The sequence below is a fragment of the Apus apus genome, chromosome 17 (assembly GCF_020740795.1).
Source record: "Apus apus isolate bApuApu2 chromosome 17, bApuApu2.pri.cur, whole genome shotgun sequence".
Taxonomy (NCBI): domain Eukaryota; kingdom Metazoa; phylum Chordata; class Aves; order Apodiformes; family Apodidae; genus Apus; species Apus apus.
Window position 1 is genome coordinate 8052181 of NC_067298.1, and position 27954 is coordinate 8080134.

At 37.6% G+C, this 27954-nt stretch overlaps 1 protein-coding gene across 1 annotated transcript in view; it reads left to right on the forward strand.

Moving 5' to 3' along the window:
- Positions 1-7119: 7119 nt before the first annotated feature.
- ANKFN1 (ankyrin repeat and fibronectin type III domain containing 1) overlaps positions 7120-27954 on the forward strand; it is a 58884-nt gene continuing 38049 nt past the window's right edge. The window contains exons 1-4 of the mRNA XM_051634919.1: positions 7120-7320; positions 13667-13877; positions 18277-18471; positions 19968-20081. Of these exons, the coding sequence (XP_051490879.1) occupies positions 7135-7320; positions 13667-13877; positions 18277-18471; positions 19968-20081 (706 nt within the window). The 5' untranslated portion in view covers positions 7120-7134. The remainder of the gene's footprint in view (positions 7321-13666; positions 13878-18276; positions 18472-19967; positions 20082-27954) is intronic.

Genomic DNA, 27954 nt, shown 5'->3' on the forward strand with positions numbered 1-27954 from the left:
TGCATCATGTTTGAATAAATCCAGTGTCATTTTTCAGCAGATTGTAACAGTAGCTCTGGTATTCCTTTAAAAGCAATTAAAAATACATTTTCTGTAGATATTAATGATCATTGGCTGTGATAGACACAGGTATTAGTGTGTTTTAATTTTTTTCTGTTGCCGTATGGTGCACAGGAGTGTTCTGGTTACAGGAATTTAACCCAGTGGACTGTCCAGGAAGAATAATGATTTTCTAGATTGCTGTTAATCTTTGTTTATCAGTGATGCTATTTTTAGAATTCTAAGGCTGTTACAGTTATTCTGTGTTCTGACTTTGTAACAGCTTTACAGGTTTTTGTGGGATCCAGCATCTGTATTTTTAGCCCTAGGGCAAAAATACTAAATTTTGAAATATCACTGTTCTATTTTGGAAGCTCTTAATGCAGACATTACAGGGTCTGTTTTAGCTGAAACATAGGCCAAATAAAATGTTTTTCTTATTAATTTAATAATCTTTTTTAAGTGTTACCTGGTCAGGCTGGGAGCTTTCAAATGGTCTTGCAGAAGTCCCATAGCTATGGCTGTGGTTGCTGCTTTTGTTGCTATGATTGCAGACAGCTGTAGTGATAGCTTGCTTGAAGAGAGAAGAAACAATACATCACACACAACATATCACACACAACATGCATTATTGGACTGAGTGTAGAACTGTGAATTATGTTCTTACCTCTTTTATTGGTTTAACACAAACCTACCTGCTTTAAGATGTCTGCATTAATGTCTTTTTGCTCATACTTCATGGCAAATTAATTACAATCAGTTTTCTTTACTCTGGCAGTGAGATTTTTTTTTTTTCTACATGCACTCTGTGCTGCTGAGCTGATCAATTCCAAGGGATCCAACAAGCTAAAAGCATACAGAAGTCAGGGCGTTTTTGACTAAGGAAGCAAGAGCTTTTATAAATTAGTCATTCCTATAACTGCAGAGGTAACTAATAGAGTTAAGGCACCAAACATTTTACCTGTGATACAACAATATTTGCTTTACAGGCTATTTTCTCTCTGAGATCTTATCAGTGATCTTGGAGTTCAGTCATTGCTCGTAATAAGCTTTTTCATTTCTGATCATTCATGCAGTGTAAGGAAGAGGTTTATTCACTCTGCCCAGAGGCTGAACCAGCAGAGACAGCAAAGCCAATGTGATTCATTGAATGAAGACAGTGGACAATTACCAGCAACTAGTTCACATTTTGCCCTGCATAGCCAAAGCTGGTAAGTCTAATTTAACTCTTTAATGCATATATTCTTAATTATTAATTTCAAGCATAAAATTGTTTCATAAATGTATTTAAGAATATCTAGAATATTCACTGATTTCCTGGCTGTTGCTTTCCTAAAATCCAAAGTTAATGCCTTTGCAGCTATGCTGTGTCTTAGTAGTGCACCTGTCTGTACAGTGCAGCATGTATCTGCCATGTACAACAGACAGTGATCCATCATTTCAGGTTTTTATTCTCTCTGCAATGTGTTTTTTAAAGGACACAAATAATAGGTCATTATTTGCCTATGAAAAGCAAAAGAGGCTTTTATAAAGGTAACTAATTATATTAATTTATATTTTAATTTAACTTTTAAAGCACCCTGCTGTTGGGGAATTAAGTGGTTAATTCAGGGCTCAGAAGCACAAGTAGAAATCCAATCAGAAATATTAATCTACAGTATGTGCAGCACAAAATGTGTGTTGGAAGCCTTCATTCAATGCGTTGGTACATGCTATATCATGGTGATAATCATACAAATGAGACTGTTTTGGTGGTTATTTCCAGGGTAGTGCAGTAACTGTTTCCCCAGAGAATCAGGTTATTTCTTATTGGAACCACTACAATAAGACTTCAGTTTTGTGTGTTTTAATTCTTGGAAATGCAAATTGCTGTTAATTATGCCTGATTATAAGGAGAGCTGCTATTCTTCTGTTTAGGTCTACCTTTTACTGGGAGACCTGGTAATGTGCTGCTTGTTGTAGTTCTCAACTGGCTGTGGGAATACTAGTCAGCCAGATTCCACAGGGCCACCCTGAACCATATGGAGATCTCCCTGTCATTTCACTCTGACCCTTGCTAGGCACATGCAGAAGCCTCCAGAGCTGAAAATCTCAAATGGGTCAGTTCTGGACATCACCTGTTTCTAAACTGTTAGTCTTTGATATACTGTAACAATTTTGTTTGTGACAATGGTATACCCTCAGGTTGGGTGCATTTCAGTTGGGGCATTTGTTCTATCTGTTAAGACAATGCGCATTTCAGAGTTTCACCTGGTTGATGAGGTGAGGACTTGGTTGCTAAAAAAAACAACGTGAATGTCTTCAAAAAGGAGCCTAAGACTGCTTTTACAAATTAGTTTGTCTGTAAAAATAAATGCCAACATCCAATAAAATCCAGTAAGTTTTCAATCACAGAATCATGTGGATTGAGCTATCTGTTTTCTTTAGGTCTTATTATGCATTTTACCTATTATTTTGCTGGATCTCATTTCCATTTGCTCTCCAGGGAGTAACTTCTACAGCTGAATAAGATCATACTTCCAGAAAGTTTTCCAGAATATGCAGCTTATCTTTACCTTTTTTTCATTTCTTACCCTGTATGCTACAAGGAAACATGCTAAGTACAGTAATCTTCAGTAGCATTTTGCATCTTACTGTTCCACTACACTGGTAAAAAATGCAGTTCATTTGCATGTTATCATTCCAACTATGGCTTTATTGTTCCTTGCACTGTTTCAGACCATTAATGGTTAGTATACAGGAAACATACATTTCAAGTAATTTGTCATGTACTGATTCTGTGCAGATAGCAAAGATGCTGTCTCTGTTGTTGAGTAGCTGCAATTTTTAGGGTGTTTATTTAGCTTCTCACCTCTCTTGACATCAGAGAAACTTTCATGAGATCATAAAATATGCTGCCGTCTTCTTACATTGTTAGTCTTGGGGATCTGCTCTGGCTGTGTGCTAAAAAAGCTTCCATGCATAATATGCACATCCTGTTGTTACTGTCCTCTGAAGTAACTATTTGGACAGTTAGCAACACACTATTGTTTTCTTCTGAATGTATAAATCCTTTTTCATTGACCAAATCAAAGTGGGAGGGACTTCAGCAAACCCTAGGAAATGTAATGGCTGGAATCAAACTGTATTTAGATACAGTCAATATGAACAGTTGCACATGCCATGGGGAACAGGTCTGAGCAGACGGGATTGCACTGCTGCTGGGCTTTTCTGGGTTGGAGATAGAGACTAGCAGCCCAATGATACCTAAATTTTCTGTAGTCCTGCGACTACACCAGCATCCTAGAGTGCTGCAACATAGAGATCCTATTTTCTTTTTGAAGTGTACATAATACAATAGAGCTGATCTGCAAACTGAGTTTTGAATGTGTATTGAGAGATGTGTGACTAGAACACCTTGGATTTCCTGGAAAGCTGTTCAAAGACTGAGAGGTGCTTGTCCTTTACTTGCTTAGCTTAATATCTTCTGAAAAAAGAAAATGTTGCTGTCAAGAGTTCTGTGTAGAAAGTTGGGATTCAGAAAATTACTTCTCAGCTTCTCAAGAAAAGCTTGAATTTGATGACTTTCAAGAAATTCTATGAAAGACATCTGGGCAACTAAGTGTAAGGAGATAGATACAAATACATACCCTGCCTTAGTGAAGGCTAGAGAAGAGATTGGCTTTTTAGGAGTCAGGCTGGCAAAATCCCTGTTTTCGTAATTATTTTAATCCTCAAGAGTATTGTCACAATATTAATGCTATGAACTAGATGCACTACAGTTTCTATAAGCATGACTTCAAACATAAATAAACGTCTCTTTGCATCAACACCAAAAATCTCAGCTGTTCTTCAATGCCTGGTGTCTCCATAGATAACTTGGGGACTTGAAGTCAGCAAACAGGTAGTTTGGTGTAGGGAGATGGAGCGAGGACTTTACCAGCCTGGGGAGGAAATGATAAAGGCACAAGCCACATTAGCTTTAATAACAGGTATTCTTGTTTGGTTTTAAGAATACCACAATAGGTATGAGAAGTCCTACTAAGTAGATATAATCTATTCATTTAATGTAAATTTTCTAAATGTCTACAGTTTCTCAGTAAGTTTCCATGTTGGCATACAGGCTTAATGTAGTTTGGAATCTCTCCATAATGAATATTGTGCCACTCAGAGGTGCTGAGCCTGTTCCTTTTTGTATAAAAAATATAACCCTGAAGCAAAGACAGTGGAGTATGCTGAGTTACCTTGGAATTAAGTGTTTGGTGGGTCTACTCTTCTCTTTTGTCCTCATCTGGGTGATGCACATTGTTCTATCTCGGGAGTTTCCTGACTGTGGTATTTGGTGTTCAATGACTGTGCTCTTGGAATCAAATGATTTTGGGAAGCTGAAACTGCCTTTACAAATATGTCTATGACATTTTTTGGTCTATTTTTATCCACAATTTGGGACAAACTGTTGACCTATACTTTATTGATGGAAGGAGGAAGTTCCTGACAACAGAGGTAAGAGGAGAAATTTGTGTGGGACAATCTGTAGTTCTACATACTAATAAAATCCATGTTACTCCAAATAACTGAGAATTAAATTATTATTGTTATATTCTATTTAGCAAATTATTGAGTGTCTTTAAAATACTAGTAACATGGAATAGTGGAAGATAGGTAATCAGCTTTGGGGGTAATGAGCTAGATTTTAAGCTTATTTTTAATAACTATCTGAAAATCAACCAAACTGTTGAAACTATGTTAAACAGAGATAAATGTAGATGAAATCTTTTTACCATCTTAAAGAATTTTATTTCATGTTTATACTCCCAAACTATTCCAAAGATGCATCTGTAAAACAAAAGGCTGTGTTCTAAGTTTGAGTAATATTAAAACAACAATTTGCAGCAACTTTCATACAATAAAGCCTAACCCACACTGATTTCAGCACATGGTTCCAAATAATTCTGGCATGTCTGGAATGTTTGTGAGTTGGCATTGGTGATCATAATTTCAGTGTTATGCTCTAGTTTGATGTTAATGAGCAACTTCCCATGACAGAGACTGTTTAAACATATCTTGCTATGTTTCCTCTTAGTCTACACAAGATTACACTTGGGGGCAGAGAATAAAATGCTTGGTTTGAGGAGACAGTGATTTCAAGTAGTCCTTGTAGGCATTGCTGAAATGCATGTGATAATTCAAAAGGAGGAAGAATTGCTTGTGCAAGCCTCACAAACTTTTTGCCATAAGCTCAGAGAAAAGCAGTCCAAACTCATTGTAATATTGTCACTCCCTGAGTCCCGGAGAGCTCATTTCTTATGCTGCCTGCTGTTGCACATGAGTTTCAGGGATGCAGCTCACTTAATGCCATTCTTCTGATTGCACACACTGTGATTCTAATTTAACAGTCTTCTCATCACATATAACAATTATGTTGACTCTGTGTCTCTTTGTGCAGAGACTTGATCTCCCTTCAATACCCCCTGAGCTTGGAGAATATGTGAGATAACTTGTAATCAGATACTTTCGGGCTCAGGATGTGTGCTCCACCACAATTTACAAATGAGAAAGGAAGATCTAGACATCTTATGAGACCCAAGTGGTGTCTTTAATCTTAGGGACCAATTCATGCCAATGAGGAGCCTTGAAAGCAGGGTGAGTGTTTAGTAAAGAATATTTTTATGATAGTAAATAGTTATTAGCATCTGGTGCTGTCATCTGATTTGCTCAGATGCAGGCTGAGATGATGAAAACAAAGTTACAGGATTTGAATCATAATTAAAAAAAGAATCTAAAGCTCATTTCCAGGAAAAGATAGTCTGAAAAGGTAGCCAGATTTACTATTACAACTGTAAAGTCTTCTAGACAGAAAGTCTGTCTCAGAAATGCATACACACTCTTGGCAGGGAAAAAGGAAATGTGAGGAAATTGTGCGTTTTTGTCACCTTTTCACTTACAGCGATCCCTGGATATAGTTTCCTGTGCTTGCAGTTGGGTCAAACCTGATTCTTAGTTTTCCTTCAGAAAGGCAAAACTATTCCCACATAAAGTATTTACAGAGAGTTAAATATTCATTCAGATTTTCCTAATACAGAAAAATTACTGTAATCATAGTGCATAGGAAGTATTGTTTAATTATGAGATAATATGGAAATGCTATTAGACTAGGCAGTCTTATACAGAGGAGACAGTCCCTCTTGGAACAGTTCGTAGTCTAAATGGACAGAGCAAACATGAAGCAGAATAAAGTTCTATAATATATAGACAAAACCTGTGCCTGTCCACTAACTGAGGGAAGAAATGACACAGTATGAAACTGTAAACAGCAACAGTTAGAATCACAGATTATATTAATTGTAAAACACAACTCTTTGTTTGCAATAATCTGGACACTAGTTGGCCAGAGGTAGTTTAAGCTAAAAATGCACATATGCCTTGCTAAGCCTGAGAGAAAGCCTAAATAGGCTGTCTGTATTTCAGCTATTATTTAGTAAAATACAATGTCTCAGGAGTCTTGGTCAAAGAGCAGGTTCTCTCCCTGCAAATGCTCTTCAAAACTCTAACAAAAAAGCATTCCCTGTAGCAATGACCTCTCATATGGATCACAACATGTTAGCATTTGGTGCAAATGAAACATAAGCTCACGCCCTGCTTCTGTAGTAGTTGTGATGGGTGCAGATGAAAAAACATTTTTAATCCAGCCATACTTCCTGAGTGCACAGATCATGCACATGCTATCCAAACTGTGTAGTAACTTTTACATTTGGGTGTAATTTTTTCTGACACTTGTATTACCAGAACTCAATGTCAAAAGGCCATTTCCCTCATTAAAAGAAACTCCATCTCTTAAATTAGCAAAGAGCTCTGAAGTGGTCTGTTGTATTTTTCCATCTTCAATTCTCCCTCCTCATTGGGACTAATTCCATATAATTCCATAAAGAGCAATTTGCCATTGAAAAAGCCCAAAAAAAATCTTCTGGGTGTTCAAACCCTGTCTGTGTAAAAGTGATTTTTGCTACAGAAGTCTTGCAATGTGCATTTCAGTGCTACAGTTCTGATCAGTTATGTTACTGTAGCAAGCTCTTGTTAAACAGCTGTTGTTTTTCTTCTAGAAACTACGAGCTGAAAATGACACAGCAAATGCATAACTTAAGTCTCCTCCAGACTAAAAAGAACAGCGTGCCATCCTCTCCAAATGCTGCAAAGCGGCTGTACCGGAACCTGTCAGAGAAGCTGAAGGGGAGTCACACATCCTTTGATGAGGCCTATTTCAGAGCTCGATCAGACCGGCTCAGCCTCCGCAAGACCTCCATGGTAATTACCTGATATACACCAAACTGCCAATTTACTGTCCCATCTGTCTCCTTAACCAAATTGCTTTTAATCTGTACAGTTTCCAACATCTCACTTTGTTTCCTGGTCAATGCGGTACATTCTTCCCAGATTTATCATTTATGATCCTGTGTCAAAATAAATCTGACCTTCTTGAAAGCTAAAGAAAAGCTATCTTATTCAAGTGATGATGCTTTATTTTAGGAGTAAGGTCTTGTCTTGGTGGAGCGAAGAAAATGTGGATTCAATATATACACAAGTATTTCACTTATAAGAAAATAAGAAAGTATTTTTGCAAAAACTGGAGATTACTTTAATAGAAGTTCCTGGCTTTCCAAAACCAGAGCAACTGGAGTTTATATGCTGTGACAGATAAATGCAAGATTGGTCACAGACTGTGGTGACTAAATAAGACCATAGAAAAATGAGATCCCTTAGGAAGCAGTCTGGCCTGGGTACCCTACCCTAGCTGCAGAACCCAGCTGAGCACTCTGGTGCCAGTGAAGGAAAGCACTGAAGCACCTGCTGGACTTCACACTCAATTTTTGTCAATGCCAGTGCTGGTGAAGTTACACAGCTTCCAGCACATACATTTTGAGGAATGGATTATGTCCCTGGGATAACAGCACAGTGTAAATTCAGTGCACAACAGAATCTTTCATATTTGGTGGAGGAAGATGAACCTGCTCTTGATATTGCCAAAACAAAATAAATTCCCCTTTTTCCAGGTAGGAATGAAAAACTCATCCTTCAGCTTCTCCTCTAGATTATTTTGATGGAACAAGTTCCCTTCCACTTCTGAAGAGAAATCACTTATGGCAATGTCTGTGAAAGTGTCAGAAGACACCTCTTGGAACCATGACTCTGCTGCACTAAGGCAGATGCCTAGTGCAATGCAGGACTGGTTTCGGAACATGATTGGGCTAGATTATAAAAATTTCACATTGTGTCAGAAGAAAAAGCACACTCTAGGCTCCTTTAACACTCACAAATCTTTATTATGTATGAGACAAATTGTAAGAATCAATGCAAGGATTGAAAATAATTTTAAAATCAATCCAATGGTCCTACATCCTAGGATCACTCCTTTCTTGAAGTCAGAGGACTCAAGCATGCCCCATGGAAGAGCTAAGTTGAAATGTGTATCTAGTGCATTGGGAAGTCAGCGGCTGCTGTGTCTCCCCTGTGGAGAGAGACCATGACCTGAAGGAAGGAGAGGATCATGGCTCCTTCCTCTCAGCTCTGGCAGAGACAGATTTTGTTTTACAGATGGAGAAGTGTGAAACTCAAACAGGTTTTGATAGAACACCCTTTGCATAGCAGCCAACAGCTGTGCTTTTGAGACAATGGGTTTGCAAATACTTCTAGTTGGTAGGGATCATTTGAGTATGTGCCTGTAAGCATGAACTGTGGGAAAAGATTCTTTAGATTCATTTTTTAGCCACTATCCTTTCTTGCTGCCTTCTTTTCAAATGCAAGCTTGTGTGTGACTAAGTGAGTGAAAGAGAGGAGGATAAGCTAGTGCTGGGGACCATGCCAGAGCAGACTGACATGCAGACTGAATGAATGCCAGTCTGTTAGCATATCTTCTGACCAGTGTTTCTCTAAATATACACTTCAAATTACATACCTATTCAAATATGTGGTGTTCTATCATACTTAACTAATGAGAACAGAAATGGCAAATGAGCATAGCCCAAAGATTGAGGAGCTGTGCACTCCTTCTGAGGCTCAAGCCCTCTGCTCTCCACGGAGCTAATTACTTACAATCACTTCTGTCCCTTTAAAATCCAGATCTGCCATGCTGTGGGAGTACATATTTAACCAGTAATCATAATTAGGAGAACTGATTTTACATTGTGATGCAGATGGTGGATTAATGGGATACAGACTTCCTTGTGACTTTGTTTCCTCCAGCCCACTGCTCTGTCACAGGAGTGACACAGCTTTTGTCAGTGCTGACCTCCACCAAGCATGGGTACCTCTGGGCACTGCCAGTCTGGGGGCTGAGCTGCTGTCCCAACAGGCAGTGAACAGACTCCCACTGAACTCAAAAGGCTCTGGATCCCATTTTATCCATTCTACCTATTGTTTTTACAGTTTTCCCTAAATAGCAAGCAACCATCAGTGAAGGGGTGGGAGTATTCCTGGTCAAGTTACTAGCTGATATATTTTTTTAATCACTGAGTTTCTGTACTACAGACCTAAGCCAATGATTAAAATCATGTCTCCAGACAAGTGAACAATATTTGTTAGATTTTTTTTTTTCTTTCAGCTTTGGCTGGTAAAGAGTTTTCTTTCCATTCTCTCTTGCTGTGCAACACTTTCCATTCAGTAAATTGTTGTCTTGCTGCAGACATAGCTGTGTCCCAAAATAGCTTTATTCTTGAACTTATGTTTATCAAAACAAGTCTTTGCAGAAACTACTTTAATGTTTTTTTCCAGCTCCAGTAGCACATAGTGGACTTTTTCAGTCAAACCCAGAGCAAATATCTTGAAAGGAGCACTTCATTTTAATTAAGCTACATAAGATTGCATTTCTAAACACTCCAGCACTGAATCACTTACTGGAACATGGTTATTACTTACTGCAAAGCAATACTGTAGTCCTTTTCAGTATATACATTTTTGCATCAGAGTAACACCTAAATAAATTAATCACATAGCACAGCTGTCTGGGTAATGATTAGAGGCTTCAGGACTGAGGCAAGGAAAAAGCAATGTAAAAACTGCCCCTAAACTTTACTTGATCACTTGTAAATGTGATTCAGTTTCTTTTTTAATTCAATGGTTCTGTCTTTTCAGAGCAGAATTATCTAGTAAAAGTAAATGAAAGCAGAAATCCAAAGGATCTTGTTAGTACTCATGATAATACCAGCTGGACTAAAATTGAGCACATGGGTCCTAAGATGCTACATCTTACCCCTGTTTGAATGTCTTACCCCTAGGCTGCAGATATCTGAATAATATTGCATTATTAGCCTTGTAACGGTATGATCAGCTTTTTGCAGAAAACTAGGTGATCTTCAAATATATTTATTTTCTGTGTGAAAGCAAATAGTTGGGGAAAAGTTGGTCAGGTGTGTAGAAAGTTCTCCTGGACTTGCAGAGCTGGGATCAATGCAGATTTCTAAATGGGGCCATTTACTGGCATGGCTGAAAATGTGGTAGATATTTTGCTGTCTCACCAGGGTATTTTTTTGACTGAAGTAGCTACAGCAGGATTAGATATACACTGCTCTGTGCTTGAGGGATGTGTAAACCCCCAGTTAGAAAGACCATATCACAGTTTTTACACTCTTTGAAGTTATGAAACTTGCAAACATATTTCAGGCTATTGCTTTTGTCTGAATTGTTCATTTGGAAAACCTTATATTTGTAATTTAGTCTCATAATTGTTTGGATTGGATGAAGCAGCTTATAAATTTCATGTTCTGTTCCTTGCTTAAATCAGTGCAGTTTTTTCAATCAGATTTCTATGAAATGAAAAAAACAGAAATTTTCTTCTTTTTTTTTTTTTCACTTTTGGCGAAACATTCTTGCCAACAGGTTAACTGGCAAGAGAATTTATGAGGAATTAAGTTGACCACGTGCTTAGATTCTGTTCAGCAGCTTACTTAAGGCCAGAATTTCACAAACACTTCAGGTATTTCATTTGGCAAGCAAAAATCCAAAGATGCATTTTCAAAGGCATCTCTGTGGGTCTAAATCTTGGTAACTGAATCCAAAAATAATCCAAATCAAAGTTTTCAAAATAATTCCACAATAATCATTCAGGTAGGTAAAATCTGTCATTAAATTGTGTGTAAATATATATTTCAAAAGGGCTACATATCATATCATTGGGTTTCAGTTGTAATACTGAAGTCAAGCATCTTTTTTTTATTATGCAACAGGGTGTTTTTCTTTGTTTTCTATAATGCAAGAGCTCCTGAGATGTCATACACAATTTATTGAGGTTCCCACAAAATTGGAATTAAAGCCAAATAATCATACTGAGAACTCAGGGTAGCATGCTGCGAATGCTAACGCATTTAATTTTTATGCACATACATAAAGTCAATTAAAAGCTAATCACTATTCTGATTTCAAAAAAAAGGCAAAAACCATGTATGTATCCAGTGCCACAGAAGTGAAATTTGACCCCAGAAGCACCTAGTTTCCTGTCCTAAGTGAGCACCACAAGCCTGTCCTGGAGTAATACCATCAGCTGTACCTTTCTGTTCTGCTCTCAGACTGTTAGCCAGTGTTTCTTAAAATGAACTTAACTAAAAGAAATGGAAAGTAATGCAGTAATTAAATTTACTTCCACCAATTCCCTCTGTAGTAAGCTGCTTATGAATTTACTGTTAAATAAGTAGATTTTCCTAGCTGTGATCATTTACAAGAGTAATATGATTTTGTTGGTTTCAGACTAGATCAAAAAGCAGATGCTTATGAAACATAATTACCCTTCATTTCTATAAACAACGTTATAGAGGAAGTTCCAATAACAGTAAATGAATTTGAAATGCGTGTAAACTGGGATGAAATTAATGAGCTTTTTTGTATATTTTCAGGGAATTAGTGAATATCTGTTGCATTTCTTACCATTTATATGAACAAACAGTCTATCAGTTCACAGTTCTGCATCCATAATAATGAAATTTCAAAGAGCAAAGCTGCTTTTTTTTTTTCTTTAGGTGGCCATTGATCTCTTTGTGTTAATTTTGAGTAGATAATCCAGGTGACACACCACTGTTAAAAAGGTCATTGACCCGAGGGAGCTGGTGACATTTAGCATGTATCAGAATCATATCAATATTTTGTTCTTAGAATAAAATTAAGTAAAATTCTTTTAGTTTCTAGACAGAGCACTTCATCCCTTCAGGGCAGGGGCAAAACACCAGAGCAGAGCAAGATCTCTGATTTCAGGACGATAAGGTGTTATGTGAGCAAGACAGCAGATATGTGGAGCTACTGGAATGAAAATAAATTTTGCTGCATTGCAGTAAAAATTTCTGTCATTTTTAAGTTTTACCTTACAATAAGAGAAATATGTGCTGGCCTTTTTTCTAAAATTTTATGGAGATGTGCCCTCTCTAATGTCAGTCTGTGTCCCTAAAGGCATTTTTTGCCTTGAATGGAGGGATGGGTAAAGAATGATAAATCTAACTGCTCACCATTCAACTGTTCCTTTTTCTGAGATTTTTCTCTTGCACCTAACACTAAGTATGACCCAAGTATTCGATAATGAAATTAAATCTGAATCATTTTACAATCTAGAGTAGAATCTGAAAACAAGATTTTGACAGAGACCCATTTTAACAATTTAACTTGTTTAAGAACTGTCTTTTATTCTACCCAAAAATTTTCTCCAGCATGAGCAACCTTGTGTACTTAAGTGTACTTAATTTCTCTGTGTGGCACCAATACTTCACATGTAAATCAGTAGACCAAAATATTTCTGTCAGGCCTGAGAATTTTGGTAAATAACTTGTCTTCACTGTAGGCTCCAGAGGGATGTTCTCATATCAAAACCTGCAAGCCATGCTTCTCTTCTGCACGTGCTTGCCCCCAGCTCAATCAAGAAATTATGGGTTTATTTGTGTTATACCATTTTTTTTTAATCTCTTTGACATGGGTAAGGAAAAGCTTCAGTGGTTCTTCCTACTGAGGGTTGGTGCCATGTATGATCTTGGTTTTGGCTGCTTATGTTCTTTGCTGTTCACACACACCACTTTCTGGCCTTGTATATTGGACAGTCAATTTTTTCAGTCTCATTTCTTCCTCTTTATTTAAGGACTATACATTTCAAAGCTGCTTCTAGCTACAAGTAAAATGCACTTAGAAATGACTGAAGTATTTGAATGAACAGTACCTATTACCAGCTCACTGGAGCTGTGAAGATTTTTCTCCAGACAACTTGTTTGCTTTGTATTTCGATCACCTGAGTTTGTATAACCCAGATTTTTACTTTAAATTTTGAGTATGAACTGAGACTTTGCCAAAATCATGGTCTTTCATCCAGTTTCACACTGAAAATATACAATACTGCTCATGTAACTTGATTACAGGAAAGATGTGTAACTAAATCAGGGGTTTGTTTTTATGTGTTTGAATCTCACTTGAATCTTCCTACAGTCCGGAAGCAAGTTGAAGCACACAAGTTCAGAGGAAGATCAAGCTCAGTTCTGCTGCAAACAATTTCCATGTTTCTAGCCAAACCTAAGTTAGGGCTGGAGGATCAATATTTTATGGCAATCCCACAAAACACATTTTCTCAACTTACTTTTATAACAGTGACATTTGATAGGTTTCCTGACCTTCTGCTTTTATCAATACACAGAATTTCCAGTGCAATGAAGCTATGTTTGAAGCTGTGGAACAGCAAGATCTGGATGCTGTTCAGATTCTTCTTTATCAATACACACTGGAAGAACTGGACCTGAACACACCAAACAGTGAGGGACTAACTCCTCTGGATATTGCCATATTGACAAACAACGTCCCTATTGCTCGAACCCTTCTACACGTTGGGGCAAAGGAAAGCCCACACTGTAAGTAAAGAACACAAATTTAATTGGCTTAGATAATTGCCTATAGGAGATTAGGTTTGTTGCTGATTTGGGAAATTAATTATGTTATAGACAAAATATCATAAAGATGCTTATACCAGCAATGGCACCACAGTGTTGGAGGACACACTGCTTACTGAATGTGTGCTCAGTAGATCTTTTTTTTGTTCTTTATGCTGGATAGCACCAACTGATTAATCAAATTGAGCTTTAAATGTGATTAACACTGGGGTAGCTGAGTTAATATCAATACTGAGAAAAAAATCTACAAAAATATGGAAATGGGAACTGAATGGGTGATTCCAAGATCATGGTCTGAAATATGGTGTCATCAAAAATGAAAGGATGATGGGTTGTCTAAACTTTGATTTATTTTGATAATCCTTTTGATTTTGGCCTTCAGGATATAGGTTGTGTTGAATTATATCATTCTCATTACCACAGACTCCTCACTCCTAGTCTTCAAATGGCCCAAAATCCCACTTTAATGAAAATTTCAAAGTTCTACAGAACCAGAGAAAATCTAAGCACAAAACAGACCTTCTCGCTTTACTGGAATACCAATATTGCTTAGAACTACATATTGTAGTTATAAAACTATCCTTTGTATCCCTTCATGGGCATTTTAATGCACAATTTGTGGGTTAGTGGGTGACTTACCAACCCAATTAATCAACCATATACCATGACACAAACTCTGACGCCTGCTTGTGTCTAAAAATACACCAATGTATGCGAATTTGTTTTAAACTGTCAATGCCTATATTTAGGACATTCCCAGCAAGGCTATAATGAGACTGTGTTTGAGGGGTTTGGCCACTGCAGACTCTGCCATTAATTTGAAGTTAGTTAAATTAACAGCATTTAGTGCTGGCATGTCAATCTCAGTGCTCCAGGAAATTGCACCTTGAGGCTACTAACATTGCCAGTTTTTTCACTGGAGAGAGTGTGTGCATGTGCGTGTGTGCTGAGTTTTTTTGCCAGACCCTCAGTGTTGGTACACCTTTATTGCTTTTCTATGTCCACAGCACTTATATTATCATTTATTCTGGCCTCCTTTAACCTTCCCTGGAGATTTTTGCATAGTATAGCTGCTCAGTGAAAAGAGTTTTTTAGTTTTATATTTATTTGTTTATTTTTCTGTCATGGTTCATGACTGAGGCTTTAAAAAAAAGTGTGACAGCATTTAGAGTACATGATTGACTGCTGAAGCAACATTCATTAACCATGACAAATCTAGAGGAAAACACAGTCTTGAGTGTTCTAAACAGCAGTAAAAAAGACTAAACTAATTTTTCATTGACCTCATCTGTAAATAAATGCAGTCTGATGGCGAGCAGGGGCAATCATAAATTAGTATTCATTTCCTGTAATTAATGCAAACATGCCTATGAACACAGAGAATATGAATATATAACCACCTCATTTCCATTTCAAAATATACCCACGAAATTTCCACTTCACTTATCTTGATTTTTAGTTTTTCCGGTTGAAATAATGGATGAAGCATTCTCAATAAAAAGCAAACAATTGTTAATTTGGAGTTTTTTTACCGTAAGGGCTTATGGCTGCTACTTGAGAGGAAAATGCCAAAAGTTACTTTCAGCACTAAAACAAAGGTTCACAGCATCTCATATGTGGCTTCATTCTCATAGAACTGACAGCAGTCACTTTCTATTTGCTCTAGTCGTCCTGCCTCGCCTTCTGTACTTAACCAGCCCTGCAGGAATTAAATCCATTCTGTTTGTGTGATCTCAGGGTTGGAAGAACATCATCCAGACCCCATCAGGAGCATTTTAATTTCTCTATGGTGGGCAGTTGAGCAAGACTTCCCCTTGCTGGGTGGGAGGGAATTTCAAGGTAAAAGTCTGACTCACCCCAATTTTGGGACTAGACACAAGCACCTCTTGATCTGATTGGATGTGTATAGGACAGATCTGGGAGACTGCAAGGTAAAGGAACTCCCCATTCCAAGAGCAAGCAGAAAACTTCTTACCTAGTAAATTATAACTCTTGCACTATATGCATCGTTGTGCTCCAGCTGAAATCTCATTATAGCCCCTCACTTAATGCTGTAGAAAAGAGGATCTGGAGGACAGATAGTTTCCATCTGTATCACCTGGATTGCTGCCTGGAATAGGAAAAACAGCAGATAAACCAACAGAAAGTAAAACTATGATCTTCAGTTCCACATGGAACTCAGACTGTATAAATTTTATCTCTTAAACACAAAGTAAGAGCAGAGAGTACAGCATTTAAAATATTAATTTACTTGGAGAGGAGGCAAAATCCACTGTGCTACCTTTTCAGTTGCCCTTATCACATATTTACGGTTTGGCTTGTTTCTGTGAACACAAAAATAAGATTAAAATTTCCAGTGGCTGATTCAACACATTTCCAGTACCTGACACTTGTGGATCAGAATCTTGGTTAAACAGAGCAAAATCCTCAGTGACAACCTGAACTGATGCCACTTCTCAATCACCTGAAGTTCTGGAACATAAAATGTCCTCTCTCAGTCCTGCTGTGCTGTCAGATGTGTTGCATGCTTGTTGTAGGCATGGACCCAGGAAACTGTACCACCATTGGTCTCCCAGTTAATGGGCAGTTCTAAGTAAGATTCCAGTAAGCCTGGCCATATGTCTCTGATGTCCACATGAAGAATGATCAAACTTCAAGAACAATGGCTTCAAGCCAGCTTCTGGAAGCAAAATCTTAGAGACAAATTTTCCTAAAAAACAACCTCTTAGATGTCAGAGGCATTAAGTAATTCTTTGCTCACCTCCTGTGGCTTTAGAGAGCCCATGGCACTTTTCACATTAGTGTCTTGGATTGTTCTTAGACTCTGCTAAATTTCAGTTGTGATATTATGAGAGGCAGAGGGCAACAGTTAAAACGAGAGGTTCAGTCTGGATAAAACAAACACCTTTATCACCATAGAGACAGTAAAGCAGCAGAACAGGTTTCCTAGAGTGGTTGCAAAGCCTCCACCCTGGGAAGTTTTCAACACCAGATCAGGTAATGCCCTTGGTAACCTGGTCTGACCTCATAGGTGACCCTATTTTGAAGAAGAAGGTTGGACTAGAGAATATCTTTTCCACTCTGATTTGTCTCATAATCCTCTGTTTCCAGTTTAGGAACAGCAATTCATATGTGCAGACATCTTTGCTCAAGTGATGTTTTGATGTCAAAAACCTGTTAGACTTGGTCTTTTACACAGTTCAGTTTGAAGTTTTCAGAAATGTCTACTGCTCCTGGCTCTTGCAAGTGAATGATCAGTGCATCCTGTGCAAGATTCATGCTGTTCCTGTAAAAACCTGAGGGAAGCTAAAAGTCTGGCTGTCCCTATATAGCCACTCCCTGTCATTGCTAAAAGTAGCTGCTTGTGCTAGGGAAATATTTTCAGTAAATAGGACTATATTTTCATCAAATTAGGATTATATCAGAGCTCTTCTTTAAAAATACCAGACATCAGAGAAAAGTCATTTTTTGTGATTTCACAATTTTTTTCTTGTACACTAGTTCCTGCACATTGAACATCAGATCAGTGGTTGCATCTCTTTTCAGATCAAGCACTTCTACAAATCCTGTTTTCTAAACTGCAACTATTTTGAACAATTTCAGGCTAAGAGCAATTCTGAGAATAGGGCTTAATTCACCACATTTTGTTATATAACCAAGGGGCTGGTCTTGTGGACTTGGCCTAAAATCAAACCTATTTCCATTTACACGACCTATGTGATCTTTTCACCTCTATGTAGCATGCGGCAGTTCATACAGGCAATCTGAACTGCTTGATCGTTAGATTAAAATTATTGTGAGGGCTGGAGAAAAGGAAAATCTGTGTCAACCTGCTGTCTGTCTAGTTTGTCACATGGGCAAAACTTAGGCAGAAAGAAAACCTGGAAAGAGATCCATTCCAAAACTCTCATTCTTCAGTTTGCCACCTAGATCTCTCTTCACTTGCAGAGATTTACATGTATGTGTTTATAACCAGTGCAACCTTCTTTTTTTCTATGAAAGCTCATGACACTGTGGCAAAGTAGGGGTTGGATAGAAACCAAATGCTTTACTATTTTAGTTCAGTTTTAATATTCCACCAGTTTAAAACATATATGCAATTTCAGTCTAATTAAGATATTTTAAAGCATAGGAGAGATATTGGAAGATTAAATTTGCTCAGTTTATTCATGTCATTAATCTAAATGAAGTGGCCAGATTCTCAAGTGGTGTACATTGGCATGGCATGCTCTCATCCACTTGATGACTGGAAGGCAGAGTGTTCAAGAATTTGACCTTACATGTGTCATACCAGAATGCATAAGGCCAGAATTTTGTCCTGTAAGTCCACTAAGCAGTCACTTTTCCTTTTTCTTGGTAGTTGTGAACATGGAAAGCAGGTCAGTGCATCTGAGTACATTGGTCCAGGAAGCACAGCAGCGAGTTACTGAACTGTCTGCACAAGTGATGAATGAAGACCTTGGTCCAGACAACACAGAAAAGGAGAAGCAGCTCAAAGCATGGGAATGGAGACACAGGCTGTACAGGCGCATGAAGGCAGGCTATGAGCACGCTCGTAAGTAGAAGCAAGTAGTTGCAAAATTCAAGACAAGGACTCTCCAAGTGAGCAAAACTCACACTTTATTGAGCAAAGACCTCTCACTAACTGATCCTCGTGGCACTGCTTTGAAGCAGATGAATGTTACGGTGGAGAAACTGAGGCATATGAATAAGTGGCCTTCCCTAGAATGAGAATGAAATTGATGATAGAACAGGAGAGGACCAAATATCAGAAAATGCCTTTAGGAGTGGGCTGCATAAAATGGATGAGACCTCCAAATTCCTGGTTTGGGATCTAATGATTCTGTCCTGCTTATTTCTCTTCATATTTACTCCTGGGTCTCATTTAATATGCCCAAAGTTTACAATAGGATTATATGAAAAGAACACATTAATAGGGAAGAAGAGAGATGGGGACATTGACCTGTTTTCTTTTGAGATTTGAATTTTTGTAATGTTATATTCTGTTTAAAAAGAAAAGAGCTGTTCTGCACATTTGATCAAACAATGGATTTTCATTTTATATATAAAAATTGTGACAACTAAATCTTAATTTTGGCATCCACATAAAACATTTCATCAGTGTAGTCACAGATTGTGTCACTTTAAACAACTGTCCAAGTGAGTCTGTTCCCAGAGTAAACGTGAATTTGGGCCCATGGGAAGGAGTAAAGAGGGCTGAATTGTTTCATATGTAAATCTTTTAGCTGTATCCTATTCAACAAAAAACAATCATGGACATCAACATTTTTACAACCATCTTTATATAAATTAACTTACTAATAATTTTCTCAATTTTATTCTAAGTTAACTTCTTCAAGACAAATGTGGTGCCCCTTGTATTACTCAATACAGGACATAAAAGCAGTAGTGTTATAGCTAATATGCTGATTTTTCAAATCAATCCCAGCAGTAAGCCATGACATTTTGTGTTTGATTTCTGAATGAAGTCTGATTAATATTCTGTGAATTAAGCTTAAAAAAAATAATAATAAATAATAAAAAGATAGAAAAAATGTTAGGCCTCAATGGACAACTGTATTTTGGAACTACTACACTGAAACATTTGTGGAATTTGTAGTTTCTGAATCACAATAATGTGAAAATGTTTTCTCTTAGTTGATAAATTTGAGTTTGTTAGTGAAACAAACATAAAGGTTTAATTAGCACTTTGTGGTTTTGTCCTTTCTCTCTCCTCCTGCCCACCCCAAGAGATTTATAGTGGCTTTTCATTGACATAATTAGCATGAATCTGTTTTATTGGGTTACATATATGCAGGAAGATATTTTTAACTGAAAGGAGCCAAAACCCATGATAGAAACAAATGGTGTCTGCAGGATATTGTTAGCAGGGGCACTAATTAAAATGCTCAAAAGGCAGAGAACACAAACACCTACAACCCAAAGCTCACAATTGCAGGGTGATTTTCAGTGGGTTCTTTGAAGACTCAGAAACATTGTTTAAATAGGATTTGTTGTGCTGAAGAGCTGATGTTTTCTCTTCTCTCCCAGGAGCCCCTGAGGCGCCAACCAATGTCTGTCTCATGGTAACAAGTAGCACATCACTCACTGTCACCTTCCAAGAACCTCTGAATGTCAACTCAGCTGTGGTGACCAAGTATAAAGGTACTGGATTTAGATGTATTTAATTTATCTTAACAATATACAAAAAAATTGAGGGCTAAGTGACAAGGTATTTATCTACAAAAGATGATATTGCAGTTCTAGTAATGTTTGAATATAATTATTTTCCCGGTTAATTGCTGCAGAAGTGGAATTTTCTTAAAAGATTCCCCAAAGACATATTTTTTTATTAAAAAAGAAAAATTAACCAAAAGGCTTCTCCATGAGTGCTTTGAAGAAGTTTGCTTGACTCACTGTGGTTAGGACATCAGCTCAATGACTGGGTTGAGATGAGCAGTTATAAAACACAAGCTAACTTTTGGTGCCTGTGGGCTCCTGAAACCATGTGTATCCTTGTAAATGCCAAACCCACACCACCATTCCTTAAAGGAATGCCTCTGGAAGCTGAAACTTTTGGCAGAGGCATCATACAGCCCGACTAATTAGCTATTCCAGGGCTGCCACATCATTCTTGGAAGACCAGTACATTTGGGGTGGCACCAGTTAGTTGCAAAGTGGAATGAATAGGAAAATGCTTCCATCTGAATAGTGCTGTTGAATAGAAATAGTCTCAAAACAGAATTTATGTTCCACAGGAAGTTCTAACCAAAAAAATAATAATAATTAAAAAAATTATTGAAGATTAGAATAAAAATGAGAGTTTAAAATTTTCAGTTTAAAGAAACCAAGTTTTATAAAATGTTTGGAACAGCACGTTCTTGACTGTTAAGTGCAGCAATACATGGTCTTCATCTTCCAGTGGGAGGCTGAGTCCTTCCACAGGTCAAGGGGCTGAAAAGTCATGTTCTGAAGATCTGAGGCCTGCTTTGCCCAGCCCAGGGAAGTCAAGGAGGGGGAAGCCTGAAAGTCCTCTATTTCCCCCTGTGACTCTCTTAATGATTACTGGTACATTTGTTTCTTTCTATTAACAATTAAAAACTCATTTGAGAGGTACTTGAACCTTGGATTTCCATACACTTAACTAGAACCATAATGTGGGTGTTGTGGGAAAGTCTGTTTCACAGTTCTGTGTGTGGGTGTCACAGAGATTGCTTCAACAGAAGAGACCCAGAAAGCCCCAGTCCATCAAGAGTCCAGTAGCTCATTGAGCTCTTCTGAAGGTGGAACATGCAGGTGCACAGGCTCCATTGGCTTCAACCACAAGCACCCAAAGGACTGCATCAGGGTTTTTTGGGAAGGCAAATTCTATCTTTCTTTCCTCCCCCTGCTTCTGGGCAGAGATTCCAGTCATCACTGGCTATGCCCAGTATAAAAAAATTTTTACAGTGTAAGCAAAAAAAAAAAAAGCTACTGCCCAGACATCACTAAAGCCATCAAAGTGATTCCATTACTGACAGCCTCAGTAGAAGAGTAAATTACTGTATTACACCTGGTCAGCTGTGCAGAGCTGCAGGAAGTGTGATTTTCAAAAACATCAAAGCCCTTTAGAAGCCTAAATCTAATTTTCAGCAATGACTTGGGTTGCCAGGAAACTAAATTTCATTTAAGGGCTTCCTACTGCCTGATTTACTTGTGAAAACAATACTCAGAAAACTCACAAGTTTTCTTGAAAATATCTGTCTGCTCTTTGTAATACATGTCTTTTAAACAGCTCTGAAACTTTGTTCATACTCTAATTAGAATGATTGTTGATTTTTTCCATAGTCAAGCAAATTCTCAACTAGAATTTATTTATTTTAATAATTTTCTAAAGCTTGTAGCATTTTTATCTTCTGTAATCATTTGGATTGACTGTGATTTGCACCATGTCAACACTGCCCTCTTTTTGGAAAGCACAACATTCAGAGAAATTTAATCCAACCTGACCTAACTTTCTGATCAGACTAGGTAGCATTGCTGTTGTATTTTTAATTACCCTCACTGGTGATCATTTCATGCTTTATCAAGTTGACAGTTAGTTTTGCCAGAATGTTCTTTTTAAATCCTTTATCCCAGGAGACTTGCATATTTATGGTTAGATAAAAAGAAAGATCATTAATAGCTCTTTTTGGTGGCTTTCGGGAATTAATTAAGCATGGGCTGTCGAATTGTTTATTACATTTTGGAGTGAGATTCTTTGTGCTAGTTTGAGGGGTCATAAAATGAACCATTCAGATGATGACTTGCAAGAATGATTAGAACCAGGTAGCAAATACCAGCCCTGAGAGTTTGATAACATTGTGTGAGGATCTTTTTAAGCCAGTATCCAGAAAACAGCATTTTGCTAATTCAGGGACAAAAATAAGCTGTTATGGTTGGTTTTTTTCCCCTCAATACTTTGCCATGTCTTTTTCTGAGCAAATTAAAATTCAGGAGCATTTCTAGCAGTGTTTAGGGAATACCTGCTCATTAAGAGAAGATGATAATGTTCTTTTCTCCAGACCTGAATTATAGGGAATAAAAACTGACATTAGTTCCCTAAAAACACCAAGAAACTGCCAATTCCTTTTTTCCATGTCATCTCTTTTTTTTTTTTTTTTTAACATATTTTTTTCCAAAGCTTTATTTGTCCAAACGTCATTCAGAAACTGGGCTTGGAACATTATCTGACTGTCTGCTATTTTCCTGTGTGTGATCTTTTCCCTTGTTAACTGTAGAACTTGCAAATAATAATACAGGAGAATAATACTTTGCACTCACTCTTTAACCACTAAAACCATCTCACTTCATTAGGAGATTTAATTTTAACCACACACAGTGAATGGGTATTGACGTTGGTGTCCCAGCTGGATGGCAGCTCAGTGACTGCATTCTGTGGAGCCATTGCTTTAAGGAGCCAGAGTATTCTTTACTTCCTCTCCTGGATTGTTGTTTAATGTTGCAGGCACCATCCTAATGGCTCCCTTCAGTTTCCCTCCAGAGAAAGCTGCAGTGTGGTGGTGGCTGACGTGAAATGATTTCTATGTATATTGTAACTTAGTAAAGTGTTTTGAGGCTGGAAGCAGACAGGCATGACATAAATCAATAATAATAGCAATAATCTGCTCCGTGCTAGACAAAGATTCAAAGCCAGAGACACCTCACTCCAGCCAGTTGTAGGAAGGATGTGGAGGATCACTGTAGTATTGAGAATTAAACCCCCTGCCTTTGGCTAATCATGCTCTAAAGCCAAACTTCACATTCCTTCGTGGAAGTACTTAAGATGTGCTTTAGTTTTATCTCTTTGAAAACACAATCAAAATGTTTCACACTAATATACAAAAGAACTTGCTACAGTTTCTAGCTAGTGTGAACATCAGTCGTATTGTTACAGCATGATGTATTTGATCCTAGAGCCACACTGCTGGAACCGTCTTGATGCAAAAAATCCTGGCAGCAACATAACCCAGCAAGGCACCACTTGGCTCCTAGGAAGTCCCGACAGCATGGAGCAGTAAGCACCTGTAGGGCTTTTAAGAACTGCTGTTTCACTAATTAGCCTTTCTAGGGTTCACATGTTCCACACAATATATGCATAAAGAATGTGGTGGACTTTTTTAAAGAACAAAATCAGAAGTAATGCTAATTATTGCCTTTGTTTTCTGTGCTTTTTTAACCTGATTATTATTTTGCTTTTACAGTTAATAAGTACAGGCAAACCTCCTCTTACTGTATTTTCTTTTTCACACATTACCCCTCAGAATTAGTCATAATAATACTGTGATCCCCACTTATAGGATAAGGAAGAAAAATGAACACAGTGCTGATCATTACCTACAGGAAAGGATCAGTATGCAATAGAAAATCTCTGTTTATTATTTTATGTACAGTTTTTAAACATCTATATCCACTTTTGGAGAAAAAAAATGAAACAGCTTGTATAACCAAAGTTAAGCTAATTTATTTAAGAGCCTGGAACTATTTATGTTTGAATAGAGAGGAAAAGAGAATAAAATGTGAGCCGTGTTTGATGTAGCAAATAGAACTGATCTTCTCTTTGGATGTAGCTGTGGACTTGGGTGCCAAGTTATTTTCCAGATAGTGATGCTAAGCTGTCTAGGCCACTTTTAGCAGTTGTTACTTTTTTGTTTAGTTTGTTGTTTCAGCAAAATATGTCATGTTTTCAGAACTGCCCAGCTGCCTTCTAGGATTTCTGTTGGACAGAGAGGAGATTTTTTTGTTGTTGTTTCTGTCAGTGAAAAAAACAACACACATCAGCTGAGATCAGGAAAGAAGGAGTTATATTTTGCTTCAGTTTTGACAGAAATTTGCTCCCTGCCTCCCTTCTTCCAAGGCAATTTGTGTTCATTTCAATTTTTTTTTCAGGAGAGAATAGTTTACATTGTCTTCAAATTGCTGGTTCAGTCCTAGGTAGATATACAGTAGCCACAGTGTGCTGCTACCATATGATATCTCCAGCTTTTTCCCCACTTTGGTGTCAACTAACTATTCACCTAATAGTGTCAGAGTAGAAAACAGCAGGTCTGTGGTGCTTTAATATGAATATCCAAGCATCTTTCTGATGTAGATTCTATGTCACTGCTTGATCCTGTTCCAGTTTATAGTGGAATTAAGTAGCATTCTGCATTCAACTTGATCTTGAAACCGTTTTCACTTATTCAAGTTTCTTTGTATATTTTGAAACTTATTATTTCTCCAAAACAGTTCTTACTCCATAAAAAAGAACGAGAATACACTTCTTTGTAAGATGTTTGAACTTATCCTGCTCAATAGGTGTGGTCTGATATTTTTTACAGTAGTTCATTTATGACATTTTATTAGGTCTCCTGGGCACTTTATTTGCACATTACATTTTGGTAGCTAACAGGACTGTGCAATTTTACTTCTATTTTTATGCCTAACAAGTACAGAAATGTATAAATGTTGAAACAAACCTTTCTATTTCTGGGTCCTGTCAATGTCTGTAGTATGTGTAGGCCTTGAAATTTAAGAACCTCTATTTTTTTAAACTTGCTATGTATTTAAAACCACTTTTGAACATGGATCACATACTAAGTGATGGTGTAATTAATGTAGTTAATCAGACACCAGTTACTCAGTTCAATCATTCTTCCCTCCTGCTTTGTGTTTTATAAGGCTTTTGAAGAGCAGCTCTAGATGAGTGAGAAAACTCAGACATGGAGGCTCTGGTTTTGTCTGTATTTGGCATCTAAGAAAATAGGCTCAGATTATGATGTTGCTGAATTTCAGACACTGCTTCACCTTTTACATTTGCTTGGACTTACTAGAATTAATAAGTATTGTCAAAAATTATTTGCATGTGGCTAAGCATTAGAGCTTCTAGCTCATAGGTATTGCATAGAAGAGGTGAATTTCTTATAGTTGGTGGCAGGACTGGAACTCAAGATCTTCCATTTCTGTCTTGAAGATTTTCCTAATTCAGCAGATCTTGATTCATGGGTTTGGAAATGTATCCTCACTGGAGACTTAAACCACAATGTCTTAAAGGGTTGTGGCAAAGTTTCCCTGCTTACCACTTTGTCTAAAGTCTTCAGGTCCACCATGGACTTTTCTTGACCATTTACAAGCATAAAGGGTTTAAAACATAGTCAGTTTGTGCCTCCAACCAGAACCTGATACTGTTCAAGTAATTAGATCTGACCCACAGAACTGGTAAATGAAAGTAAATTTGGAATCAGGCCTTTGGATCTGCTTCAAGCTCTTACCTCATGTATTGAGCACAAATTGCAGGGTTTACTGTTTTCATGCATGAGTTCCCAATTAATTAATGCATGAACACCCAATCAATTTATGCATGAGCACCCAATCAGTTCATGCACGAGCACTCATTTAATTTGCTAGTGAACGCCCAGCTGATTCACACATGAGCTCCCTATTAACACGTCTGAGCACCCAATGGCTTCACACATGAGCACCCACTTGGCTCACACCTGACGACTGTGTTGGGCATATATGGCAGGTTTCAGCAGCCAGGGGTCCCAGGAGTGGGAGGGGTTCAGGAGATGCTGGGTGCTGCTCACACTGGGCCTGGTAAGCTCTAAATGTGATGGAAAACCCTGTCATGAGTAACCTCATGGTGGAGACAAGGGAAGTTGGCAATAGGAAAGGGGGAGGATGTTTGGCTTGAGTCTCAGAAAGGCTCACTTAAGGTGTTCACTTTTGTTTAATTGTTTATATTTCCTTCTTCTCACTCTGAATGAGTGATTAGAGGTTTGTGTTAACTGGCAATGAATTAAGAATTCCCCAGATTGAGACTGTTTTGCCTGCAACACCTGGCTGCAGTGCTAGGGAAAGGCAAAAGCTCTTCAAGTTACTGTAGGGATTAGTTTATAAAAAAATAAAAGCATTAAATATCATCCACATCTATGCAGCTAAGTCCCTCTTTAAAAATCTATTACAGGAGAACGAGAAGAAAAGCAGCGGGATCCCATTAAACAGATTACTTGAATTAGGGTCTGTGTATTTACTTTCTTTGTTAACAGTGCTGTGCAGTGTTCTGCTTTGTCTTGTCCAGTGTAATAGATGACTTCTTTGTTTGCATTTTCCCAGCTTCTCATTATTAATTAGGTTTTAATGTCTTATGTTTTGGGAAGAAGCTGAGCCTAACCCATGCAGGCTTCACAGAAACGAGTAGTCCTTGCATTCATTGGTTTCCCCACTGGCTTTAGTTGCACAGATTATATGAGAAAAACATAGCCACTGGGAGTGGAAATTTGCAGAATCAGAGCCAGGCCTGTTATACCCTTCTAGGATGTGAAGCCTTTGCATAAGGACTCCATTTATTCTCCAGTCCCTCTTCACAGTTCTAACATGTATTTTCTCCCACTTTCCACAGCCAGAGTGGGATATGTTTGTCATTGGAGGGCTGAGACAAATCTTGGCTTTTATTATAATCCATTGCAGCTTTTTAACCACTGGCCCACACTGGAAGGCAATATGCACCCACATGGCACATTTTCTTAGTTATAAAATGTTAGGAAGAAATGTCATTTTCACTAACAGCAAAAAAAAAAATTCCTTCTCATACTGGAATAGCTAATCTTATTATAAACAGCTAAAGAGCTGTTAGTACTGAGAAAACACTAATTAAATACTTGAGAGAAAACAGTCAATATTTTTTTTTTCTCTTGGTGAGAACTTTATTACAATTCAAGAAAAATAATATTTTATTATATAATGTAGATTTGCTGTAAGATGAACTAGTGAAACCATGATCAAGCAAAGGATGATCCAGAAACAGTGCCACAAGCAAGGTTATTTAACATCATTGGTTATTATTAGTAGACATAAAAGAGGAGCCCACAGCTGTTTGGGAAAAAGCTTTACTAAGAATTAAGTGGTTTATTATTAAAATAATTCTCTGAAACAACATTGTGAAGCTTTGTAGCAGTTTCAAATGAGGATGTGTTCTCTATGAATAGTCTAGAAATGCTCTTGGAACTCTTCTTGGTGCTGTTCTGATGAGAGGCCCTTAAGCCAGCCCATTGCTTTTTAACACCAAAACACAGCAGTGCTTGATTTACTTCAGGTGGGCACTGTGCTGTTTGTCTGCATCTTTTTCATTTCTCTTCAGCCTTATTGGTGTTTCTACTGACCCAGTACAAAGAGCCTTGAATAAGATTAGAGAAATAACTGAAATAATATAGAAGATCCAAAATAATTAACATTGGTCTTTAGATTAGTTAGGAGCTCGGGTTTTAATTTAGTTAGTACCTAGAAATCACAGTTCCAGGGCATGAATACAATAATTTAACTTCTGTGTTTGCACAGCAATATGCATCAGTCCCTTAGGCATTGTTGTTAAATCCCAGCTACTGTCTCTAAAGAAACAAATGAAAAGTTCACCTGTCCCTTTTGTAAATGCTGTGGCTCAGATCATATTGTCCCTGTCTACTCTCTTATCAAGTAGAATTCAACCAATTCCAGACATTCTCAATTAATGTGCATTTAGGGATAGATTATACCCTTCACAAAA